Source organism: Amblyomma mixtum, chromosome 3 (assembly GCF_055824585.1).
Source record: "Amblyomma mixtum isolate Tamu chromosome 3, ASM5582458v1, whole genome shotgun sequence".
Taxonomy (NCBI): domain Eukaryota; kingdom Metazoa; phylum Arthropoda; class Arachnida; order Ixodida; family Ixodidae; genus Amblyomma; species Amblyomma mixtum.
Window position 1 is genome coordinate 425,223,915 of NC_143014.1, and position 27,618 is coordinate 425,251,532.

The 27,618-nt window shown below is 44.0% G+C and overlaps 1 protein-coding gene across 1 annotated transcript; it reads right to left on the reverse strand.

Moving 5' to 3' along the window:
* Positions 1–27,357, reverse strand: LOC149357942 (uncharacterized). The gene is made up of 7 exons (XM_089585001.1): positions 26,945–27,357; positions 23,312–23,474; positions 21,308–21,379; positions 15,355–15,426; positions 10,123–10,269; positions 9,548–9,653; positions 1–1,043 (listed from the first exon to the last, which is right to left on the reverse strand). Exons 1-7 carry the CDS (start codon positions 27,310–27,312, stop codon positions 895–897), a joined length of 1,077 nt encoding a protein of 358 aa, XP_089441127.1. The 5' UTR covers positions 27,313–27,357; the 3' UTR covers positions 1–894.
* Between the last annotated feature and the right edge of the window lie 261 nt (positions 27,358–27,618).

Genomic DNA, 27,618 nt, shown 5'->3' on the forward strand with positions numbered 1-27,618 from the left:
TTTACAAAATTGCAGGGCGTTTTTTATTGGAATAACAGTACAGTATAAAAAAGGCCAAGAAATAATTAAAATGGTAATCCTTCTCAACAGAAAAGGCTTGGGCAGGTAATCCTTTTTGTTGTTAGTGGCTATTTATTAATAAAAATAAAAATGGAAGGAAAAGTAGTTGCTATAGCCGCGGCATCTGCCATCGAAATCTCAAGTACCTGAGCTGCGGCTAGCGGGAGTAAATGGACAGGGAGACGACAGGAAGAGTATAAAGAAAGGAAGGAGCGATAGTAAAAAAGGATAGGGGTAGGGCGACAATATACACTATGTACAAATACAGGATATTCCTTGTTTCCATACTGTGTATTTGGTCATGTTCTGCTTTGCTATAGCTCAGTTTATTTTTGTCTCAGCACAGTGAAATTGAACTGTATTACTTCTGTGAACAGGAGAAATAGAGAGAGAGATGGTTTACTGGGAAAAGCAGAGAAGTTGGCCAGAAAAATGAATATCTGGCCTGCTACTCTACACTGGGGAACGGGAAGAGGAGAAAAAAAAAGAGGGTCACGATGGGGGATGATGATGGTGGGAGGAGGCAGATGAAAATGCATATGTGTAGCAGACTGTAACTGCCACAAGCAGTGTATATGCAGTAAATATGCGCAAAGCCTCACGTTGTTTTGTGACCAAATCAAACAATTCATAAATCAACCTCTTGTACTTGTGGATGCAAATGAAGATTGCTGTGCACTGCTGTACAGCACCTGCTGCTGTGACATTTAATGAACACCATTGCACACCACTGCACACCATTGCACACCATTCCAACACCATTTGTTGCCCTCTCTTCAGAGAGGAACTTGGTGCTGCTGTCTTCAAACTCCTTGACATCATCACCAAACTGTCTCACATGTCCTCCGACTCATCACTGTTATGTAAAGATGAAGACTCAGATTCATGAGCCAGTGCCTGGGCACCCTTTCGAGGAGGGATAGCAGCCAACATGGCCTCAGTCCATGACCTTCCCTCAGTCACCTTGAGCAAGATTAAGAACACTGCAAACAGACAACAGATTAGCCCTAGGTTACAAACAAGAACCGCACAGCGTGCAGTGTAGAAAAAAAAATGACAGCATTTTCCTCAAAGGAGTATGAACAATACACTTTTTGTTGCAAGTTTTTTTTTCTTTGGAACAGTGCATAATACATCAGTATACATGGATCATTACATAGGATTTGCCTATGCCCAAAAGGTAAATAACCTATAACTGAATTTCTTCTCTTCACCGTTTCAGCTTGGGTTTTAACAGTTGAATGGCTGCTATGACAAAGTTGACTTTGGAGATCATGCAAAGCATAGAAAAATGCTGATTTAACTGCTGCTTTGTTTCAACTCACTACATCCCTTAAGCCAGCCTGCCTAGAGAAGCAGAATGACAACGGATGAAGAAGCAGATACGATATTGCTGTTTTTGTATGCTTCAAGTGAATGCACTCAGGACGCACAGTCAGCCAGGCAAAGTGCACTGCAGTACCGAAGGCAGTGGTTTCCAATCGACCCTATCTTGTGCAATCTGCAGCCACCCTGTAAGCAAACTTCCTCATCACACAACACAATCCAAGTCGCTGAAAGCCTCGGCTAGGATCACATTCTCTTTGTGTACACTCTGTCAATCATACAGGCGACTGGGTATTCATTTTGAACATTACATGTCTTAACAGGTTCATTTTCTCTTTCAGTTTCAACTAGGTTACCATCAACTACACCTGCTTTTTGATCAACAATGCTCTTTCGGGTCTTTAATGTCACACTTAGTTTTCCTTTCCACTGCTCGCTGTAAGTTTTGAGTGTCTTTTCAAGCCTTTTGTTTATGTGCTTCACTTTCACAGGTGAATATTGGCAGGGTAAACTGATCACATACAGGATGCGTCAAAAGCTCCCAAGTCACAGGGTCTCCTTTTCAGATGGTGTAGTGAGCATTTACGACACTCCCTAACCTCGAAATCTCTGTAGAGGGTAGGAGAGGTATCATTCTCACCTCCAAGGACTTTGGTAGCTTCATAGGCAGCTTAAATGCCACAATATACTGCAGAAAAGCAGACTCTGTAGCCTGAAGCTTTTGATGTATCTTGTACCTTCATATCAAGAAATGCTAGAGAGCTGCTGTTACATCATCATGAAAGTGTCAGTAAGATGCACTCAAACCCATTATTATTCTACTCCTTAATCCTTTCTCCTGGCCTGGATCTGTAGTGACCACTAACCAGGTCTAGAGAAGGGTATGCCGCCACTGCTTTCAATACCTCACTACCTATCATAGAACGCTGTTCCTTTGCTAGACTGCAACATATTTGTCTTCTTAATATTAATTTTTAAGCCCACCACTGTATTTTTAATGTTTAGATCCGCAATCAACTGCTGTAACTCTTGCATCTAATTCTTTCAAATCCAATGCTCTAGTTACTTCCTGAAAACATAGAGAAAAACTATGGTCAGATTGCGTCTCCATACCTGTCAGCCTTTCTGACTAGCATTTTTTTGCTCTTACTGTGGAAAAGTATGGTTACTGTGCAGATTCTGCATATGTATTTTCCAACATGTTTAGTATACTTCCTTACTGCTCTGGTTATGCAATGCCTGCATGACTGATGGTGTACTGAATCAGTTTTTTTTCTGTAATCTATACTGGCTAAATATAGGGGCTCATTATACAAGTCTGTAAATTTCTCCATGACCTGACTGACGAAATAAATGTGGTAGTATATAGTCAATTACCATTCTCGGAACCAGCCTGTAGCTTGTAATGTCTAACGGTGCTCTAATTTTATTAGCCAATACCCTAGTAAATGTCTTGCATGCAACGCAGGGTAAGCTAGAGGGTCCATAAATTCTGCAGTTTCTGCCATCATTTTTTTTTTCTTTCTGAAAACTTGTATTATGTTCACATCTCATGATAGCTTCATTTCTCAGTGCCACTGCGGTGGCTCAGCGGTTATGGTGCTCAGCTGCTGACCCGAAAGACGCGGGTTCAATCCCGACCGTGGTGGTCACATTTCAATGAAAGCGAAATGCTACAGGCCCGTGTACTGTGCCATCTCACTCCACGTTAAAGTACCCCATGGGTGGTCGAAATTATCCGGGTCCCTCTGCTACGGCGTCTCTCAGTGTTGCTTTGAGACGTTATACCCCATAAACCAAAAGCCAAACCATTTTTCAGCATTGAAAAAGCGTAGCTTGTTGGGCCAGTTGGTGCATGTTACTAAGGAATAGAAAAACCAGCTAAACAGGACGCGTTCACACGGCGAAGAAATACACATGGACAGTGCTGGAACACCTGGCCAGTTCCAAGCTGAAGGCAAATAAGGCGAAGCCAGTCATGCAAATGACCCACCTGTCTATGAAGTGAAGGCGATCTAGGAAGTGAAGGCGATGGCGTCAGCACCATCGCCTTCACGTACTGCAAGGCTCGATATTATTCATACTGTATTTGGAATGAGCTGCAACCACAGGACGTCATCAACCTCTTGGGTCTTCAGAAGCCCTCTGTGGGCTATTGGGAACGTATCTGCCGCATGCTCAAGACTGAACTTTATTCGCCTTATTTGCCTTCAGCTTGGAACTGGCCAGGTGTTCCAGCACCATCCATATGTATTTCTTCGCTGTGTGAACGCATTTTTCAGCAGATCTGTGGTCACTTGATCAACCCGTGCTACTTTTCCACTACACACAACTTGTAAAGATTTCTTTACTTGTACTTCAGTATTCAAATTTCTTCAATAACATTGCTTTTATGAATTGTACCCTGGCTGGCGCGGCCAATGTACGAATCAGTACAGAATCCCTCTGCTACCTCATCTATCTTACCTAAATCAATGATGACACTGACATCTTTATCTCTTTCTATGCACAGTCAGCATCAAATAAAACGCAAACAAGATAACGAAAATGGAAACAGCAAAACGAGTACTCTTAATTTTCACTTCAATGGTGCGCAGACCGTCGCATGGATGTGTTAATAAACCTAGCTAATGTATTTCTTCTGCACAACCTAATATTTTTGTGTTCTTGTGTTCATGTTTTATTTGACGCTGATGATGCATCTCATCTGTACCAACCCCTAGTGTTCCCTTCACTGCTACCAGGATTTCCTCCATGCTTCTGTGTTTCCTTTAAAGTCTCCAATATTACACACCTGAACAATTCTTGCTACCTGCTTAGTGATGAAATTAATCATTGGGGCCCAAAACTTTCATGAAGTCATGTTTCTTATAAGCCTCACTGTTTGCTAGGACAACTAGCTAGTATCCTGCGTAGTTCCCCTACCTCCCACTTCAATTGTCCATTCTGCATCTCCATTAATATTCTCTGGCCAGGTTGCCATGCATAGTCTGCACACTACATATATTTTCCTCGGCTTAAAAGGGGTACCCCATTTCTTTGATAAGGTTGCTATGCATAGTCTCTCCTCTATGTCTGTCCTCTTAGGTGAAGAAAAACTTGTCATTTTCCAAATAAAAATGTCCACTGCTGCACATTGCCCCCTTACTGCTACTAATATGCTTACCATCAACATAAAACTTTTTCCCCACTCACTTTTAAAATTTACGCCCATACTAGCCGTTGCGATGCTCTGGTTACGCTACTTCACAACTCTATACACTGCACGATACCAAGAGTGATGCAGTATGGTAGCTTCCATATTTATTTTCTGTATTGGGGCTCCTCCATGTCCGCTTCCCTTTCTATCATTTACAGAAGAAGACATTCACGGTTTATATTATTGATTGATATTATATCAACAGCTCTCCCCTGAAACCTATTCCGTGGTTCCCAATGATGTCCATCCAGGTATAGCATCAGGAAATTTGAACTCCCAGAAGCTTTTGCAAAGCACGGCTCTGGAGTACCTGGTCATACTGGATATGCTGAAGTGTCATCAAACGATATATGAATATATGAATAAGTCAAGCGTGATATAATGAACACGGACATTATGAATTGCTGGCTATATCAACCTGCTCCTAAATATTCTTAACAACCCATGCAATTTTTAATATATATATACAGGGTGTTTCACCTAAGACTTTCTGCAATTTTTAAAAATAAGCTATTTGAATTAGATGCGCGCTTTTTCTGGCATAGCATTGTCAGTGGTGTAGTACATCATAATGCATCTAAGACGTGCTAACTAGCAGGCTTGTTAACCAATATTTAATAGTTAACTTTTAAACTATTACCGATGGGCTCCTTAATTATTGTGAGGCATGCAGCCCACCATAAGTAATGTCCATATCCGTTTTTAGAATTTCGAGAACGCGATTATCCTCGGCGCTGTGGCCCAACAAATTTCTCTTACATCGCGCCAAAATACATGCGGTTTGAGCAGCTTGCAGGCAAAGCAACCTCTCCAGTGAACCTAATTCGTCGAGATAGCCAAAATTTGTTGGGCCACAGCGCCAAGGATAATCGCGTTCTCGAAATTCTAAAAACGGATATGGACATTACTTACGGTGAGCTACATGCCTCTCAATAATTAAGGAGCCCAACGGTAATAGTTTAAAAGTTAACTATTAAATATTGGTTAACAAGCCTGCTAGTTAGCACGTCTTAGCTGCATTATGATGTACTACACCACTGACAATGCTATGCCAGAAAAAGTGCGCATCTAATTCAAATAGCTTATTTTTAAAAATTGCAGAAAGTCTTAGGTGAAACACCCTGTATATAGCGAAGTATACGCTTCGTTAAAGGAAACATATTTATTCGACTCGACGTTTCGATCGGAAGACCGATCTTCTTCAGGAGTGATTTTACTTTGTTAATGAATCCCTTAATGTTTCCTTTAACGAAGCGTATACTTCGCTATATACTCTTGTAAGCAGTCAAGTACTTCATTCTTTCGCAACCTATCTATATATATATATATATATATATATATATATATATATATATATATATATATATATATATAAAATCAAACGTGGTTTGCTGTAAAACAGATATATCGAACTGCCGAAGCTGTGCAGGTGGCAGGCTTTGCCTCCCTACACAAGTGACTACTGGTGGTGCGGCAAGCTTTCGCGCCACAGTTCACGCTTCACCTCGCACTGGCCAGCAGCACCATGGAAGATATAGCGGTGTGAACCTTTGGTAGCTGGACAGCCAGCACCCTTCTGCGCCTCTCGCACCTATCGATAGTGCACTGGAATCAGAGGTATGGTCGGTGGTTGTAGCTTTCCAGCAGCCATCCTCTGCTCACATCGACTTCACAGAGGTAGTGAAAACGGTGATAGCTTTCGTTCTGACATCTCAATTTTCACATGACACCGGTGTAATGCAGAAAAGCCACCCTGCCGCCGCCATGTGCTGGTGGCGCTGTGCAGGGAAGCCAACTTAACTGACGTTTGGTGCTTGGTCTTTTGCGGCTTCACAATCACCGTGAGCAGCTTTGAAATGGCACTAAAACATCGGAAAAGGTCTCTCCCAGTTGCCATCCTTTCACTGACAAAATTGTGCTTATCCTGCTCGAGTGTCGTGAAATTTTATCGTAGGAATATCAGCTATATCGATTTTTTTTTACCTGTTTGCTATAACAAGGATTGACTTAGATGTTTACAATTTTAAAGCATCATTGGGCCATTAGTTACTAGGTGCCGAGTGAAACTGTGTCAACTAAAATGAAATGAGTGAGGCTGAGTAGGAAAGTTAGGGTGGTCTCGGATGAACCAGCAGATGATGCGGGTCAATGCAAAACCAAAAAGCCGCCGCGGTGGCTCAGTGGCCATGGTGCTCGGCTGCTGGCCCGAAAGACGCGGGTTCGATCCCGGCCGCGGCGGCTGGAATTTCTTTGGAGGAGAAATTCTAGAGGCCCGTGTGCTGTGCGATGTCAGTGCACGTTAAAGAACCCCAGGTGGTCGTAATTTCCGGAGCCCTCCACTACGGCGTCTCTCATAGCCTGAGTCGCTTTGGGACGTTAAACCCCGATAAACCAAACCAGCAAAACCAAAAAATACTCAAATGCCACAACTCCATCACTGCAACTTTTGGTTTTCTTTTCAAAAGTGCTCTTTCCAAAATGAACAGCAGCCTCTTCAGGAGCAGGCACAGCAGAAAAAAACAATGGCAAAGGCAAGCTTCATTAATGGCAGCAGCATAGAATGTCTGCTGCTCTATTTCTGAATGTGGCATGCTACAAGCAGTACAACAGCCCCAAAGCTGCATATCAATGCATCTGGACATAGGTACCGCCCTTTATTCTTGTGTAAAACAATTTTTTTTTGCCATCTTTTTCCACACCGCCCAGACTACATAAAAAACAAGTTAAGACCTTTCTACTTGAAGTTAAGTTTCTACTAGAAAAGGTAGAGAAAAGCATTGGAGATACTGGATGGGAACTAGCACATATCTTAAATTCGGTACAGAGCAGATTCTTTAGTTAGCTGTTGGCGACTGAAAAGACAGTGTTTGTGAAAATAATGAACTACACATAACGCATTTTATGTCCCAAAGCATAACAAGGGTCCAAACCCTAATCAGGAAATTTCCCGGAATTATCTGCTGAATAAAACCAAGGAAAATCAAATGACATACCTGTTCCTTCAAGAACTTGATTTGTACTCAATTTTCAACTAAAATACACTACCCAATTAAGTTTTGAGTTCTCAATTTAAAAAAAAAAAGTAAACATAAAAACAAAGGGCCCTAGACAGGCAATGTCTTCCTACTTTGTAAAGGGACCCTCCGTAAGAAGAAAGCACTGTAAAGGAACTCTTTGATGGACCACTGCTGAAAACTGAAGGGTTTGGTATGGGCCCATAGCTACAATACCAGACTCCCTGTTGGTCATGCAGTCCTCTACCAGGCTGCAAGTGCAAATATATGCTGTTGTCAGCCTCAAATGGAGGGGAAAAAAAAAAGCCATCACATTCCTTCATGCACTCCACATGCCCCCTGTTTCAAGCTTCTGCTGGAACCAGTTGCACAGCCGGCACTGGTGCTTTTGTAAACAGCACAAGCGCACACAGTAAACGCGTATCACACAGACATAATTCCAGTTGATAACAGCATGTGCTGCATGAATTCCAAGACCTCTTGCTGTCATGCCTCTGCAAGTCAGTGGAGAGCAAGCACACCGTTTAATCTACTTTCTTTGTTACCAGCCATAATTTCTACACAACACCAACAAATCTTGTTTATCTGTGATGCAAGCCTGCCTTATTACCTCCAGCACACTGCTGAGGAAGTATGGTGCCAAGAGCGAATCCCATGCAAACAGGCTGGTGGGACAAATCAGAACAGCTCAGACAGGCAGCCATTGATCGCAGCAATTAGCATGCAGCAGTTGCTTTTTAGAGTAATTTGCACGGAGTCGGGGTCGTATACTGGCAAAGAGTCACTCGCACTACAGGCGCACCTGACATTTGAGGCAGGCATACATTTCCTGCCAAAACCACAGGCTTGTGTGCACTCAAACCTTACAGAATTCGCACTTCTGAAATGTACCAATAAGGCTAGCAGTTGCTGCTCGCTTCCTTCAATGTAAATCAAAACACACAATTTTTCAGAGCAAAAGCTAACTTAAGTATAAGCGCTCGAATGTGGTGCTTCACATGCCACTGCCCCCTTAGCACGGTAAGTGGGAGGAGTGTTCTGTTTCTCTCTCAAGAGGTGGCAGCTCTTATAGCAAGCCAGGGTGCATTTGAATTTATTGTGCACAAACTCAGCAAGCATAGCAGTGGACACAGGAAACTGAATGAATTCAGCTTCCAAACTCATAAAGTATATCCATGAAGTTTGTATTCAAGAAAGCGAGTAGCTAAAGCCAACGAGAATGGGATTTAAATATTGATACGCGTGAGAAGCCTGAGTGATGTGGGCAAGAAGCAGTGGGATGACAAAGTTTAAAACTGCTACACAGAAAGCAATGAGCAATTTGTGAGGTTTAACATCCCAAAGCGACAGATGGGCTACGAGGGATGCTGCAGCAGAAGGTTCCGGATGAATCAGACCACCCATGGTTTTTTTAATGATGTACAGCACACGGGCGCCTTTTGCGTTTCACCTCCATCAAAATGCGGCTGCCGAGGCCAGGACGGAACCAAGGTCCTCTGGCTTAGCTACTAAGCTGGAGGACTTGGGTTCAATTCCAGAAGGAGTTATGAAGTTGTAGATGACAGCCCATCTTTTCAATCGCCCAATATGCTTGGAATGGTTACATCAATTATCAAAAGAAGTACATGACTGGATCATGAACACTGCCACCCTGAAAAATTTGTCTTAGCCAGCCATTCACCACAAGCTGGTAAACAAGCATCACTCCCTTTTGAAAGGAATTCATACCATATTTTTGAGAAGTCATTTTGGAAAACCCAGACTCACACTCACAACAGCACGACAGTGTAAGTACAGTCCAGCTACTCCAACACTACAACAGCAGTCTCCTGAGCACACCCACCAGTACCACTGCACAAACCTCACCCTATAAAAGCCAGCGTGGACATGGCTTTTCTGGCGCCCAGCAGCTGGGCTCGAGAAGCGACTCCCCACGACTCCAACTTACCCTGGTCAATGGTCAACACCTGGCGAGTCTTCATGACCAGACAGTTCCCAATGGGCAGTCTGGCGTGTTTCACACCCTGCTCCTCTGCCAGCTTGTGGCACAAACCCTGAATGGTAAAAGATGGTAAGACATAAAGTTCTGCTGTTTCAACAGTGGTAAATGGGACACAACACTTCGAGCAAACTTCTAGAGAGGGTTGCGCATACTTCGATCACAGAAATTTCTAATCAAACTAATCCTCAGGCCAAGGAAGGAGCACACAATCCAGATTTTGGAGAAAGTGAGAGCACCGTAACTCAAAATAATAACAAAGAAAAACAAAAGCAAGTGAACCAAATTCGGATCTTCAGTGGAACTCTGCACAGAGTGCAGAGGCTGGTTACATGCAGTAGGAACATTTGTTTTCTCCACCGAGGCACTCCGCCCCTTTCATAAGGGATTACCTTTTCTGTGCTCTGCGTGAAGCTGCACCTCAAAACACCCATATCAGCACTAAGTCTGGCTGGCCTCATAAATTGCGCATATCTGAAAAGCGGCACCACAGTGAGGGAAAAGAACAGTGACAAGTCAAAAACCTTGTTGCGGTTATGGTCTACAAGACCTCCAATGATGTATGCCTTCCCTTCCTCCACTTCCTGGAGCTCATTCTCAGATTCACTTGACAGGTAGACCACATTCTCCTTGCCGAAGCAGCTTACATGGTCATCCTCTGACTTGTGCACCTGCACAAAATGGCATAACCAGAAACAATGAAACATGCAGTCTCACAACAAGAAGCAATGCTATGAACACTGTGCAACAAGTGACTGCACAAAGCGTGGATAGGCCAGCCAGAGGAGCCTTTAGTGCACCCCCCTTTTTTCGCTTTTTTTGTTCTGAGAACACAGAGTACAAACTTTACAGTGCTGTCGGACAGGACCCCAAGCAATGCTCCCATGCACAGTGAAATTTTGAGCACAGGTGCGTCTGAATTTTCGCATGTACTTTCAAAATAGCGACAAATATCATACCAAGCATGTGAACACACAATCAGCGATATGAGTGTTCACCAGCACAATGTCTTAATCACCGTGCTTCCCAAGGGAAACAGGTGATGTCAAATACAAGGTGGTGCCAGTATTAGCACCAATTCTCCCAAGACCTTAAACAATAAGGAAGAAGAAGTGCAAGGAATGTCAGCTAAATTAAAGATCTGGGACAGAAAATACAAAAATAAAGCGTAAAGAATTTTTTCCTACTCTGGCTGTGTGCTCAAAACAGAAATGTGCTCAAAATTAACACTGACAATGCAGAAACACATTTAATTTGTACACACTTCTTCAGAACAACAGGAAGTACTAATCATTTTCCTCCCGACTTACTGCACCAGAAAAAAAACAAGACATTCTATAAGAACCGATGTCTGAATCCGCTGTATGAGGAGAACAGTGCATATCCATTGGAACCTCACTGACACATTCTTGGTTTGTACAATTTCGTGTCTCGTAAGTCTAAAGTCATAAGCGAAAAAAAAGTTCACAGCTACTGCTTTTATTCCTGGATAACCCAATCTCAGGCAAGTATGATCATAAATTCCTCAGATTCCGGATGTATGATATGTTTAGCGACCAGCAGAAGGTGCGCTAACATAGCAGCGAGCTAAGCCGAGGGGCATGCGACATCAGCAGAAGCGCAGCAGAATGTAAGGGCAGCTTTCTGCAGGGGATAATTACAATGGGGTGAAGCACTAAAAAAAAATCCGACGGCGATGCACGACCATACAAGTGGGTCGAGCCCAGGGGCACGCTACACAAAGAGCAGAGGTGCAGTGGCTTCCCCACAGTGCATCAATGCAATAGGATGAATCGTCGGATAGCGCCAACAATGCGATAACGAGTGGGCAGGGCAGAGCACGCATTGAAGTACTCGGCAATTCGGCTATACACAGGCAAATTCTGTGGTCGGTGAAGACGCCCCTCACCTCTCCTTGGTGCTGTCACTGGACACAAAGCGCAGCAGCAGTCGGCTGCCACAATGGCTTCTCAGCAAAGCGCAAGTGCAATGGGGTGAAACATTAAAACATAATGGCAGTGACAACAGAGAGGTCCCAGTAACTTTCACCTTTGCCGGACCGGATATGTCGCGAAGTTTATCCCACACTAAGGACAACGAAAATGCCAAGAGAAGTCGAAAGCACTAGAAATGCTTTTCAGACCCTGCACCAACAGGCGTTCACCGGCCTTTTTAGTGAGTAAAAATGTCAACAAATGCCCTTCTACTTCATTCTTCCCGCATTTTTAAAAACCTTATTGTTTTGGATGATATTAAGATAACACACTTTTTCCCGCACTTCTAAAAAGACCTGTCAACCAGGTTTACTGCAGTGCACCTCTTTGTCCTTGATACACATATGAAGGAGGTGTCCCTACAGTGTATTCAGGCTCCCTGCTCCCTTGTTTTCCGAAAGCGATTCCCTTTCATATACAGAAGAAGCTACTTGTGACATTATCATCTAAAAACACACCACAACATGTCCAAGGCGTTGGTACAATTTGCCTCAAGAGCATCCGCTATCATGGAGACATCAGGTGTTTGAGCTCACCAACAGAACCAATAGCTACAGTCACAGTCACCAGCAAAAATGCTCAGCAAGGCAATACCCACAAGACAATACCCACATTTTGGACAATGGAATACCCTCTGACAACTAATAACACAATAAAGTCATTCCCAAACTCTGAGGCTGATCTCCAGAGTAATCCACATTTTCTGCTGGCTAAGTGCTGTCATCCATTCAGTGCTACATGAAACGGAGGACTTTTTTGGCTTTTTATCAGCAAGCAAAGGATAAAAAATCTGCAATGTGAACAGCACAGTGTGTGACTGTTTTTACTGCCACATCATCATTGTAGATGCTTCAACAAATCACACTGTGAATTTGAATTCTTGAAACTCTATAGCTCCCTGCAGTTCCCAAACAAATGTTGCTCACAACAAAAATTTGGCATGTGCCATATTCAGCAAACCACGTATTTGTGTACACAGCTATAGTCAAGACAACAAAATCCCTACCTATGGCAACCCAGACAATTAAGCTGCCAGTTAAGGGGGATCGCGATTTTCAGCAAAATTTTTTTTATTCCTTGATGCATTTACATGAAGTTTCTTTAACATACTATTAGAAATAATATTATGACTACTCTCACAAAGTTTCACTATTATATCTACACAAAATTGGTTTCTAATCCATTTTTCCTCTGAATCTTGTGGAAAGGCTGCAGAGTTCAGAAAATGTGGTAGAAAGCTGGTTCAACATTCATTGCATTTCTACTGGTGTGCTGCAGGTCAAGACATTCTTGGAATTTTTTTCACAAAGCACAAATTTAGGTTGTCAATTTTTGCGATGCACTGTCCACTGACATATCTAGAGTGAGAAGAAAATTTCATACAAGCAGTTTAAAATTCACAAATTTTAAAAACAAAATGTCTTGACCTGTCCCATGGTCCCAGGAGTGCAACAAAACAAACGAGGGTTAAAATATATCGAACAGCCATGAAGAAATGTGCTCCACAAGGTGAGCATCTAGGCAGAAGACCATAATGGAGAAAAACACCCACTGTTCGAGCCTTTCCCACAATGCACAGCAGCCATGGTTCACGACACAATTTCTTTAGAGTAGTTCACAGCCAATTTCAGCACTGAAACTGCGGGTTATTAAAAAATCAATTTTTCTGGCCACTTTTTGGGATTTCAATGTTGCGTCCTCCCTTCAAAGCATGACCCCCTTGAGCACAACATGCATACTGAGCTCACAGAAATTAGGTAAACCTCATAGGAGATCGCTACTTCAGCACTATGGTACACTTTTATTAATTTTGTAACCACAGGTTACTTGTCAAGCAGGCCGAATGTGATATCCATGGGGCACAGTCAGAATAAACAGGCTTTCAAACTGACACCTGCAGGCACAATGCATTCACTCCCAGCCTACACGTTTCGAAGGGATCAGGTGAACCTGGACCACACTCTTTTCATCTTTAGCAAGCAGGTGAACGAGGCAGTTTTCAGTTACGAAATGTCACAGTGACAATGACGCCATTTATGTCGGAAAGAATACCCTGGATAGCTGACAGTGGTATAGTTCAATTCAGTGAAGAGTTGCTTTAGAGCCTAGACGGTGCATCACTTGACAGCACATTAGTACTGCCCCAGCAGTGCAATGTGGTTATAAGAGTGTGACCGGGACAAGCTGAAAATGAAGAAAATGTGGCTGAAAGCAAATGCCCAACCTCAGAACAATTGAGACCAATATTCAGGAAGTTGCTTCAAGGTACACTACTGGCATCCTGTCAACAAGGGCAGACTTGCAGCATTGTGTCCATACACGAGATTAAACCGGAAGCATAGGGCTGTTGAAAAGAGCTGCAACTCTCATTCCGACACACTAATACCCGTGCCACATGGACAGATTTAATGCCATTAAGTGCTTACTGCCTTAAGTTTTAATGGCATTCGTGCAGTGCCACACGCATAAATTTAATGGCATTAGCCTTACTGCCATTCGCGACCTACTGAGTTTGCCACAACTCATTCGCCCGTGCAACCCGCAGCAGTGGCTGAGTGGTTACGGTGCTCGGCTGCTGACCCGAAAGACGCGGGTTCGGTCCCAGCCGCGGCGGCCGAATTTCGATGGAGGCGAAATTCTAGAGGCCCGTGTGCTGTGCGATGTCAGTGCACGTTAAAGAACCACAGGTGGTCGAAATTTCTGGAGCCCTTCACTATGGCGTCCCTCATAGCCTGAGTTGTTTCGGGACGTTAAACCCCAATAAACCATTCGCCCGTGCAATGCGTATTCTCGTTCCCATTCCACACGCAGAAAGGCATTCAGCTTTGTTAGTAACAACTTCCTAACCAGTAGGAAATGGTTAATTCTTAACATGAGGCATCTATACTGCATTTTCGGTGCGAAGAGCGCCATTTTAACCAGCCTTATTGACAGGTACTCTCGACTTGTGCGCTGACATGCGAGTTTATGGCTACTTCTTCGACTTGTAAAGCAGGAACAGCCATATTTTCTGGAAAATTGTTTTTACATTACATTTGAACAACATTCGCGATATATTGTGCTCATTAGCAATGTTTATATTCAGACGAAACTTTTGACTACCTCGCAAGCGTTATCGTCATCGTCACTTTCGATAATGGAATGTGGACGTGTAGCACCAACTCCGAAAATAATGGCATTAACAAACTTAAGGCCTTAAGTATTTACTGCCATTTCTTGTGCGCATGTGGCACGGGTATAACTCTGGAGTAAATCACACTCGTTCTCCTGGTAAATAAAGCTCCCAGGCTGTTCACCATCCTGCGGGTGAACAACTGACGGCAGTGATGCAGACCCCAACGGACGCAGACCTCAAGAGACCCAGCTCACACAGCCCTGTGAAGGCCAGGTAAGTATGATTCTTAATAGCCAGCAGACACATGCCAGAGCTTACGGCCATGACATAAAGCGAAGGTGACACTACTTGTCCCAAAAAAAGTCTCTAAAACGCAATGAGCACAGAAAAGACTCACAGAAAGACTTGCAGAAAGGATCGCAGCAGAATGGCACCATGAGCTGCAGCTAATGGTGCCATAGTGAAGCACCACCAGCAGCACCTGTTCGCTTGGTGGCTGCTTTCGGGCTGCTCATTGAGTGCACTTCACAAAAAGTTGTCGTAACTGCACCTGCTGCAGTGTGTAGGTTGCATCTAAAACTGCCAACTGCAATACCATCGTATTTCACTCCGCAAAGAAATAAACTGAGGGAGCTATGGCAACTTACATCCCATCTGTCAAAGCCGTGCATGTAGGATGCACTGTTCTTGAACAACCCACTGATGCCAGTCAGGTAGAGCTTGAAGGAAAAAGAAAGGGAAGTGTGAAATTTAAGGCACAATCCTTTTGGCCACAAACAACAAACCATGAGGGAGGTACAGAGAAAATAAAAAAAAAAGACTGCCATACAGGACATGCCGACAAAGGTACAGGTGAAAACACGTGTGGCACTTTGTAGTGCAAAGGCAAAACAGAAGGCTGATCAAGCTGCACTGCAAAGTTTAGTATTTAAAGCCTTTTTGCAACGAAGGACTCAATACAAAGTTTGAGAAAGGAAAGGCCTGCACCCTACCTTTAACACTGCCAAAATGCAGCCATTTGGGCATACTTCCAAGACAAGCACACTACAACGGTTTTCCGCAATTGCAGTGTACAGTACGGTCCACTGTTAAAGGGAACATGCGATCGCGTGCCCTCCGCGCTTCACGAAGCCCTGCCGCCTAGATGCGGCGAAAATAGGCGGCATCAGGCGCATGCGCGGAATGACCGGCCGTCATGCTTACTGCGCATGCGTCTTGTGCCAGCAATTCCCGCAAGTTCTCGGCGGCAGCGCTCCGCGAAGCGCGGAGGCCACGCGATCGCATGTTCCCTTTAACAGTGGACCGTACTGTACATCATTTCGTATATCATTTTCATTCATCTACCCCTTCTCCCAGCATGCTACATGATTTCTGCATGTGTGAAAAAGGCATCTACAGTTTTGCAAAAAATATATAAGCCACAGGCTTTGCTACAGGGCCACTCAGCAGCAAAGCTGTGGTAGGGTGAGGACGGTATGAGGCGCGTCTGGAAAGTAAGAATACACTGCATGCCACCCACTAGTTACAAAGCTAGTCGAGCAATGAGAACAGTACCACACACTTTGAACCTAAAGTCTACCTCTCCCCTCCTGTTTACAGTCCTCCACCAGCGCATGACTTAATCGCACACATGACAAATACCTGCACTGATCCAGACTTCTGCCAAATGCAGGGTACAACCCGTGATGAGCCTTCTTAATGCATGCAAGAGGCAGACCACTAGCAGCCATTCCCAGTCTGACATCTGCCATTTAGGAAGATGTCAAGAACCGACAGAATATGGCAAAGTGGTGCCGCGAATGCTTGGAAGGCAGAGGCGACGTTTACAAGTAAAAAATGAGTGGGAGCCCGTCTGTGGTCACTGGTGACCTTCTTTGCAAAATTGAAGATGGACTTCGTTTGAATAGGCCGGTGACGATGAGGCATATCACATGAACTCGAACTCCGTGCCTCTAGGCACAATAAATAATTCTGCTGCATACTGAGGAACCTGGGAACAGTTGCAGCAGTACACAGTAGGTGGGAGACTTCTACGACCACGGAATCCAAAAGCCGATTCCCATGCTAAACAATTGTTTGGATCATGGCGGCAAATATGTGGAAAAATGAAATGCAGAATGACTACTGCTGAGTTTAAAAGTTTTGTGGAGTAAAAATTTCCCCACAGCCATGCTAGCCTTGTATCTTTATTTTCCAGACACGCCTCATAGTTCCCCTCATCCTTGAGGGATTTGGAGCACTGTTGACACGAAGCGATCCACCCTGCATAGCTCGAAAATAAATTTGGCAGCCTGTGTTTTTTTCACAAAACTTGGTAAATGCCCTACGCCACCAATAAGAACTATCAGTCCTGGAATTTGAACAAGCAGACCTAAGCCTAGGCTTGAATATAGTCCGTACAGACTACAGTGGACGACAGCAGAGGTTCCGTAAAAAATACAAAACCTGAGGAACAACACCTGGAACATCCTGAAATAAATTTTTAGAATTAAAAAGGACGCATTTTCAACAGGATACATAACAGTAACTAGCCCCTAAGAAAAGCACTACTCTGGAGAAACATGAGGTTTCAAAACGCCTAAAAATATGTACAGCAACCAGGTGAACAGACGGCTCATTACGTAAATAAACTAAGAAGGCAAGTCTATGAAAACAAGAAAAGCAAAATAAAACTTGGAATGAATACATTTTTAATTGCAAAAGTGAAATCTTGCCATTACCTGTTTACACTGAAGATGAAGTGACAGAAGACGGAACAAAAACATAGCACAAAAGCGGACTTCTTTCATGCTAAGAAAAAAAAAAGATTATACATTTGTTGTATACCACCTGCACAGGGCCTGCCTAAACACTATTTTGCAAGTTGAACCTTCTGCCCAGTACACCAGGTATCACAACCAGGAAGTGATTTGGCAGTTTACAATGTCAGGATGTAATGTGCCCATCATCTGTGCGTGGTATCAACCTAAATCTAGCTGCTGCGTTTATGTAGTACTAATTTCATTCCAAAAGAGTGCAATGCAATCAAATATTATGCATGTATCATTATGGTCAACACATCCAAACAAGTCCTTTTGAATCAGTGTTTTCATGTACCAAAGAATGGACCTTAAAACGACTGAGGTGCAGCTCAGAAACATTTTGGGAACCCTATTTGGTTACCTGCCAGCCTGGAAAATGCTCGACGAGTCTTCCAAGAAAAGTTTGGTGCGAATATAAGGCCTGCAGGCTCACAACAGTGTTTGCGAGAGTTCTGCAAACCGGAGTTGGTTCAGAACAAGGGAATAACGACTATTTAAATCCACCTGGGTGCAGCCACATGGCTACACAGGAAAGGTCTACAGCTTTCTCAAATCTTCATAGTATACACCTGAAAAATCTGCCCAGGTCTGAGGCCCAGGACCAAGACAAATGCTTCAACTGCGAGGATTGTGAGGAAGCTGTCTAGCCTTTCGATGCGGCCGTATGACTGTGCTTGGGTGGGCTGCGGTAGTAACAATAACCTCTCTGCTGACCAGGCTCTGCTTTCACTCCAAACTTTGCTTGGAGGGCTCTTTGAATTTTTTCAGGGCTTTCAAGTGACTAAATGCCTGGTGTTTCAGGAAAAGCCCACCACTGATATCTAAAAATAGGCATTCTGAGCTACAAAGATGGCTTCTATGGTATAATATACCAGCGTTGGCAGACATCAGAAGACAGGCGAATCATGTTAACCAAGTTCTGAGAGTCAACTTTCAACTATTACAGCTAGGCACCTGGTTGCAATTACAGAATGTCAGCGATATTCCATATCAGTTTTCACAACTTCAAAAACATGATTACCCTCGGTGTTGTGGCTCAACAAATGTTGGCCATCTCGTGCCCCTATCAAAAGGCGTGTCTTTGGCACATGCAAAGCAACGCCCACCAGCGCATGTCTACTGGTGCAGTGGCAAGCACCTCAGTGTGGGCGAGACAGAGAAGCTCACGTGACATGTGCCACACAGGAAGACATAAGCCTTGCTGTCCACAGTATACTGCCAAATAAATCTGGTTCCTCTGCTATCCTGATTACAATCCAGTTAGCAAAGTCTGTCTGGTTTTAAAAGTACTGGGGCTCCAGCTATTAGTAAGGTCACACCCCGATCTCTGCCTTAAATTAGCCCGTTCTAGTAGTTAAAACTTGAAACAAAATGTTGCCAAACCACTGCCAACCAAAATCCTTAAACTGGTTGGTTCCTATTTTTATCACTTTATAGCAGCACAATGTTCTTAGAGGACAAGCTGAAGAAGTACACCAACCGTGACAGCGGAGTAAAAGATGCAGAGCCCACGTCAGAGGAGTGTCTAAAATGAGCCCTGAATTACCACTCAAGCATGGCAAATTAGCAAATTCAGGGGGAAAAGCATGTGGCTATGACATACTCTACGTACAATGAAATGCTCGAAACAAAGCAAAATGTAAGCACTATTTTCTTTCAACAGCTTTTCTGTCTAATTCATGCTTTCATAGAGCAGCAGCCATGTGACACGAATGTCTATGTCCCTATGTATGGAGGCTGGCACCTGTCTTGCAGGTGCAGTTTAGGAAAATTTCTTTTGGTACAATATTTCAGACCCCTCATTTCATACTTTCCTGCAGCAGCTGTGCTGCCACTTCTTGCCTCGCTCCTTCATGTTTCGTGCTGCACAGGTCTGTCCTACCCCTAATGGCTTTCACTACCTTTTCTTCTTTCTTCGGACTAAGCTGTGTTCTTTCAACATTCGTAGACAGTGCGTGCCGCACGCTTTGCCTCAGTGACCCAAGGTCATCGAGAAGCTAGCTTCCTGGCATTCCCTCGCAGCTCACGAGCCTGGTGGGTGAGCTTGCTGTGGGTTTTCTCAAAGAACAGCGAAAAGGATTCACGCTACATTCAGTTTCACGGACTCCAGAACGTTTTTGGGAGTGGGGGGGCAAGTATTGTCTTTGCTTCATCACCATCATTAACAGCCGGACTAGACCCACTGCAGGGCAAAGGCCGCTCCCATATTCCTCCAATTAACCCGGTCCTGTGCTAGCTGCATCCACTTGACTCCTGCAAACTTCTTATTCTTATTAATGTTTTAATTCATTGAAGCCGTTACAATTTTACATAATTGCATCCTCGCTTATTCTACATCAGTATATACACTTTAAAAATGGTTGAAAATTTCATAATTACTGAAACCTGCGCAGACCGCGCAAGTGAGTAAACGGATTCAAAAGCTGCATTTTTAATATTTCTGATGTCACGCTCGCACTGAAGCAAATGTCAACTGATATATTCATGCAAGTAGACATGAAAGTAGGCACTAGGTACAAAGCTATAGTATCGCAGACTGACGAGCTTCAAGGCTAGCATGACAAGAGGACGTTGGGCAGGAGAGGTTTTCAAAGGAGGCCGAAGGTTGTTCGTTCTGCCGTTCTAGATACGAGCTCTTTCATAACGGCATCCAAATGCAGGTCCGCAACTGTCTTCTTGTGCACGTGGAGGAGGAGAAGGTGTGTCAGCCTCCTCTGCGTCATTCGATTGTGCAGAAATGTTTTTACTCTGAAAGAGCACTGAAAGACTGCTCTCCTGAAGCAGCTGACACAGGCACAGAAAACACGAGTTGCAGATACCGGACAACCTGGTCCATCACATTACGCATGTCTGCAGACTTCCCCTGCAGAATCTGTAAAATGCGTTCACTTGCGACAGGACCATCGTCACGCAGGAGCGTTGGGAGAAGCACGAAGCACGGGGCCATCTTCTCTTGCTGTTCATACGAGATGCAGTATTAAACCTTGTTCTTGTTAGACAATGCCATCGTCCTTTGCCGGAATCTGCCGATGCTCTCCACGGGACACCGGACCGCCAGGTCAACGCTACCCTTGGGGCTAGCATGCGACAGCGGTGGGATGTCGCAGGTGAGCCCCATGTAACGACCGGTATAAGTCTACGTTTGGTACATCTATGTGCTTAGACCGAAGTGGCGAGCACCGCCGATCGGGCGAACTGCACCAGCTATCGGGAAAGATCCAGGGAGGGGCAGCGCCCCCCCTTGAAAAAAGTTGGGTGGGCAACCACCCCCCCTGCCCCCCCCCCCCCCCCCCCGGTTCCGGAGTCCCTGCACCGTGTGGTTCCAAATGTTTCACACGGTGCATTCTGAAGCAGAGAATTCACAGAAAAGGCTCACTATTTTCATGCAACTACAGTAATACTGCTTTCGACAAGCGCCACTATCGTGACTCTTTCCACACAAGCGTGTGAGCGCATTGCTGCCGAGTCGCAGCGCTTCAGGCGCTAGCTTGCTTGTGCGAAAGGGAGAACAAGCATGGCAAGGCACCAGCAGAACTTCGTTATTTTATCCTGCCTTTCATGCGAATTGAGACGATTAAATTAAACACATTCCCACCATTCGACACATCTTTCCTACTGATGTCCACAAACAAAATGTCACCAAAAAAGAAAACGTGGCTGCTATACACTATTCCGCGAAAAACGCTCAAACCTGCAATCGCACGATGTTTTGTTGCGGCCAGTAGAGAGGAGTTTCAGGGCCCTTTTAAAGCGAGGCAATTGTAACTGCGATAAAGTGATACTGAGATTGCTATGTTACCTGGACAGGGGCTGGAGAGCGTCGGTTAAGTGAATAGCAGCGTTGAACCTGCTTGCGGCACTTTCCTCTCTCCTGCAGTCAGAGCAGAGTTTCCAATTAGGCTTCTGCAAATTAAATTCAAAGCATTTTTTGAGCTCTACTCTCAAGCTGAAGCTTCCTTCAGCCAGTTATGTAGCCAGGTCACATACACTCTTAAAGGAGGACAGAAAACCTAACTCTTGGGTGGGTGTTTTCTTCTTTGTAATGATGTGTAAGGCATTAGTGCACATGAATTACCATGTGCTATTCGCCTGTGACCAAGAAATAATTTACAATCGAATTTCTCTCTCGTGATGTTTCAGCTTTGGTGCCGAACGGCAGCTGTGACATAAAAGTGGTGTTTGGGTCATGTGAGGCACGAAAGAACTTTGATGCCTCATGTGACCTAAAAGCAACTTTGGGATTACAGAGTGGCTGAAACCAAAGCCAAAACAGCATGACAGAAAAATTAGATTATAAATTATTAAACGGCCCTTGCCGAATACTGCGTGGTGATCCGTGTACAGTAATGTCCTGGACATCACTGCAAAGAAAACATGCCACCAAAATTAGGAGTCTACACTCCTTTCATTCTATTCCAAACACATCCCAGAAGAGAGCAGTGGAAATAATTTCAGACACAGGGACTGAGGCAAAGAAACCAAGAGAACGAGCACCCACTTTAGTGACAGCACTCGTTCTGTCCATTTCTTAGCCTCCATCTCTTTGCGCTATTTCCAATGCTGTCATGTCTTACGAAAATTTTCACTGCTCTAGAAGTCAGCAGTCAAATGAATAAATGACATGTCACTCTCAATACAAAAAAGCAGAATTTGCAGTGCCAGTACACTCCCAATAGGGGATATTCAAAATTCTGCAAGTGCGCTTTCCCGCATAACAATGCTGCCCCTAACAAGATGGCCGACTTCACTATAAAGGAACTTCGTGGTCTTCAGGACAGGCGCTAAAGGTGTGGATAGAATGTAAGAAACGTATTTTGGAAGAATCAAACAAAAAAACCAGTCTTTCTTGCTTTGTTTCAGCTGGAAACGCATGGTCCGCCATCTTGTTGGGGGCAACATTGTTATGCGGAAAAGCGCACTTGCGGAATTTTGAATATCCCCTATTGAGGAGAGGTGAGCAGCATTTAAAATCACAACCATAACCATGGTCTCATACTGCCACTGACACAGTGTATTAAACTAGGTAAATGTGCTCATGGTAAAGTTTAATGGGCTTCTGGTTCACAGTTTAACAATGAGAATCATTGCGTATGATGTGCAACTCCGCTCATAAAGTATTCCTGAAGCCAAATCATGGCAGGCACTATGGTCGGTTAAAGAAAAAAATTGCGTCGAGTAGCCCACTTTGGGGGCAAAAGGTCATGTAACTTAAGTAATGTCGAATGTTGGGCCAGCTGGTAATGATTCATTGAGAAACAGTAAGTAGAAAACCAGCGGAAAGGACGCATTCACAAGGAGAAGTACACAGGACAACGTTGTCCTGTGTACTTCTCCTCCTTGTGAATGCGTCCTTTCCGCTGGTTTTCTACTTACCATGCATCAACTGGCCCAACAAGCTACGCTTCTTCAAAATTGTGAAACAGTGTGCACAAAAAAGGACAAAACACAAAAGTATAGAACTTTGTGTTTCACCCTTCCCCGCAGTTGGTTCAAATTCATGACGTTCTCACTAAAAAGGACAGGTTACTGCAGTTCTGAAGTGAATGGCAGTGTGGCATATCCTCTGGTATCCACACCAAAAATCTGCATCAACGCATGCACTTGACTCGCGAAATTTGCTGGTGATGGCGACACCTGTATATCATTTTTTTGGTCTTTTCTAGCTAATAAAAGCTCAGTCTTTAGTGAAAGAGGTCTCTTTGTCTTTAAAGTGCCATTGTCTATTGATACAGGCCAACTTCAATTTGTCCTCAGTGTCCCTTTAAAAGGAACTCCTGTAATGGTGATTGTAGGTTTACTACACCTTGTCGGTCATATAGCCATCCAAGGAAAGGTCAATGGCCACTCTAATCATGCAAGACGACCTGCTCATCTTCATAAACTTGGGCTCGACATACAATGGAGCTTCCCCATGAAGACGCCTGAACTCCTCCCGTTTTCTTTTTTGCTTTTCCTTTTGAACCGCCCTGCAAGGAAAAGGTAGGACCATATCCCAGCAGTCCAAAGCAAAAACTCTCTTTCAGGATAGATGCCCTCAAGCAATGCATTTATATGCACATAGTGCATCTTCACAACACTTGGTAGCAGCCAAATCTGTTAAACAACACAATCATCCTCACAAAAGTCTCAAACAAAGCACTAAGATGACAACATTTCTATATGAAATGTACATTCATCAACAATACAGTCAACTTTCATCTCCTTAACTTCATAAGACTGCACATTTCTGCAAGACTTCTTAATTATATTTTAATTATATCTAATAACTGAATAAACTTGATTCAAAACTAAACTGCACTTTTCAAAAATTGCAAAGAAAGAGAAACTGTTACCCTCACAATCAATGACAAAATGCTTGTAAATATTTCACAACACTCCCCTATGGATGCAACATTTCATCCCCTCTTCACATTATTTAGCTTCCAGAATAGACTGACACAGATCCTGTTGATGAATCTTAATTCAGTTTCACCTGTAACAGCCAGCTTCCCCTTTAGGGAGAGAGTTTTACACTTTATCCAAAGAGACACTTTTTTAAAGGTGAAAAGAAGAGGCGATGATTCCCATCAACTGGTTGGCAGCAGCAGGATAGATTCGCGTTAATTTTCTGGTAATGGAACAGGTGAGTGCCAACTTTCCTTGAGATTCTGCCAGGTCTTTTGGGAAGATGGTGAAGTTTGGACATATAGGTTGCTGCTCATTGAAGGTGTTGGTTTTGTTTATTAAGGGTCCCTTCTTGGCAGCTTTGGAAAACAGAAGTCTTAGCTTGGGGTGACCCTGGATCTGAACAAGTTGAGAAAGCTGGACTTAGTGCTGATCTGTGAGGACTTGGGACTCGATGTGGGGAACATTCACAGGAAGCCACATCTAATCCAAGCAATTATAGATTACAGTGCGGATGATGACGGGAATGGATGATGATGGGCTTTCTGAACGCTGGAACTTCATTCAGGAGAGGCAAATAAAAAGAATGGGAGAAGGAGGAATGAGTGCATTTCGAACACAAAGAGGCTGAGGAACGAGAGTGTCTCAAGTGCAGAGAGGAAGAGGAATTGGAGCATTGCAGATGCAAAGCGAACACCAAAGACAAAAGAAAAGGTTGCAGCTTTTAGTACATATAGAAAAGGCAAGATACACCAGAGGTCAGGAAGCCAGCAGTCAGGGATCTTTGGTAGAGGCCGAATCTAGTATGTGCGCTGCGAAAAAGGGCGATAAGGACAAGGATGCAGCAGCTTCAGACCACCACAAGCTCCATCTGGCTGGAACGCGCCATGAGGACAACAAGGTAGATGAACATGCACTGCCTGTGGCTTAAAATGTTGCCAAATAACATATGAAAATAGCATGATATGTCTACAGTTATACTGGTTGTTCTTTGAATTTTAGAGGTGCTTGTTAAGCTTAAATGCCAAACTTGTCCATACTGATTACCCAGCACAACATTTATTAATATTTAGAAATGGAAACTCTGCTGTCAGGACACAACTTTGGCATTTTGATGAAGGTTACTTAATAATGTACTGGAAAGATAGTGGGCCAAACAAAAGCATGCAATTCTTTAAAACTAACTGAAAGTGCAAGCGACCAACATTCCAACGCTCACAAGCCAATTGTACAATTTGGTGCAAAAATTCTCAGACCAGTGCATCCTAGCCAAGAGCAAGGTTGCGCATGTCTTGGCAAAACAACAGCATTAATTTGCATGAGCTTGTGTGTGAGACTTGAATTTTTCTCTAATGACTTTAATCAGAAAACGTGTGAGTGCCAGTAATCACTGCATTGTCATGCAGCCAGCCCCATGCCTATCCTGGTCATGGCTGCTTTGCTCTTCGAGAACTTCCCTGACAGATGGCTCTAAATGACTGTCCTCTGAACTGAGAGTGTACAGCTGACCAGGTGCTGCCCACTAGTGATAGGACTGGCTTTACTACTCCTGCAGTGTTCATACTGAATGTAACACAATTGCCTGAAGCAAATATAAATTACCCTGGCTAAAGTGCTTGCTCTTTTGCACTTCAACTTCCCACAAAGAAAGCATTTGATGGTCATCATCATCATCAGCCTGACTGTGCCCACTGCAGGGCAAAGGCCTCTCCCATGTCTCTCCAATTAATTAGCCCAGTCCTTTGCCAGCTGCATCCCCGCAAACTTCTTAATCTCATCCGCCCACCTAACTTTCTGCCGTCCCCTGCTACCCTTGCCTTCTCTTGGAATCCACTCCGTTACCCTTAAGGGTAGGTTCTGTTTACCACCATTTCTGGCTTGATACTCATTTCCTTCATCCAAAATAAATAAATAAAAGCAACCACTGTCTGCAGCTATAACAATGACGAGTGTAGACGCAGCTTCAACATATTACCACACAATGCTAGGAAGGTGGACTGTCCACAGTCATCATGATTTCCATTGTGGAGGGTATTTTGCCTTCATATGGGAGACAGTGCCAACACTTGTTGAATTGCCAATTTTTGGCCTCTGTATTTCAGCATCACCACAGGTGATAGTGTAATTTGTTTTGGATAAAACAGGCATCCTCTGCATTAAAAGCGTTATTAACAAAACCCACTGCCAAATGGCACCACTGTGTGAAATTTGAGTGCCAAGCAGTCTGACCTGAACCACTTGTATACCTGCCTCACCGAAGCCGATAAACATATACAGACAGTCACGTCCATCAGAGGTATCTCCCCAGCACCAGCCATAAAGAAGTGAACTTGGGAGTCATCTTTCTCATATATATAACTGTTGTGCCACATCAATTTTCACTACCACTGAAATGTACTAATAGGGCAGAACCGAGTGTTATAGTAGTACATGTGGTTCAGCAGCCATAACTTCTATGCATATGCACAAGACTTTGGAGGAAGAATTTCAACATTCCTGAAAATTCCCATTACCCAGCACCATCGGTGTGCGCAAAGAGGGAGCACAGGGCAGTGGCCTTCCTAATAGAATTTGGGACAGGGGGGGAGTACTACCATATTGTTCTATGCATGCTCAATGCTTGTGCATAATCTCATGAGTAGAGATAAACGATACAAAGTGGTCAGTAGAGTGGCTAGTGCGCACAGGCAGACCAAAACACAACAATGAACGTTTTTCAGCTGTGTCTGATGATCAAATAAATGGCCAAACAGTTTAGCAAGCGAACGGCAGAAGATTCCTTAAACTGGACATTGGCTGCTTTCCTTCCTGCAATCAACAACAGGAGACGCGTGCAAATTTTAAATAGAATTATTGAACCTGGGCAGACTGTCTGCATTTGGCAGTTGTCAACCATCACAGAACTCCTAGCGACTCAGGTTCATGCTAACCCCGCAGAACACGCCACAAGATGAGATGCAGTAAGTGCAATATGACGATCCTGAACGCTCAAACACTGCTCAACTCCGTGTTTGCAGCCCCACAGCACATGAACATATCAGCGCCTCCTCACCTTCGTTCAGGCTTCCGTTTCAGCCACTCGATCCTTCGCAGTGCTCTTTTCCTGTACCGTTTTGATAGCGCGGCCTCGGGGTCATTCAGCACAGCCTCCAGTTCGGCTACTGTCAAAACGTTGAACTCCTTCTTCGCCGAACTGCTATCCACCCCGTTCGCGATGGCCTTCGAATCAACTTCAGAGTCGCTCAGCGTGCTTTTATGTTCTCCCATCGTCTCTTCCATCGCTCCAACCGTAGCGAACAACGTGAACAGTAGAGAACAACGTGAACAGTAGAGAACAACGTGAACAGTAGAGAACAACGTGAACAGTAGAGAACAACAGCGCGCGCCGTGCTCACGTACGGCCGCACACGTGCGCCACATAGGAACCGCCGGAACTACCGGAACAGCTGATGTTATGATCTGCAGAACGTTACTAGCGCCACATGCGACAACTTTTTTCTCAATTCTTTATGTGTATAATTTTCTTACAAATCCTATTCGGAATTTCACAAAAAAAAAATAAGCGAACAAGAAAAATGTGCGTGACAAAAAAAAAAAAGCTGGCATGCTGCCTGTGCGGTAGTTAAGCGCTAGGTTCAAGGGTTCAAGACATTGCCTCTATCATTGCATTACACCCGATGCGGTGTGTTCCGTGGTGTAGCCAAGACGGGTGAAGCAACATTTATG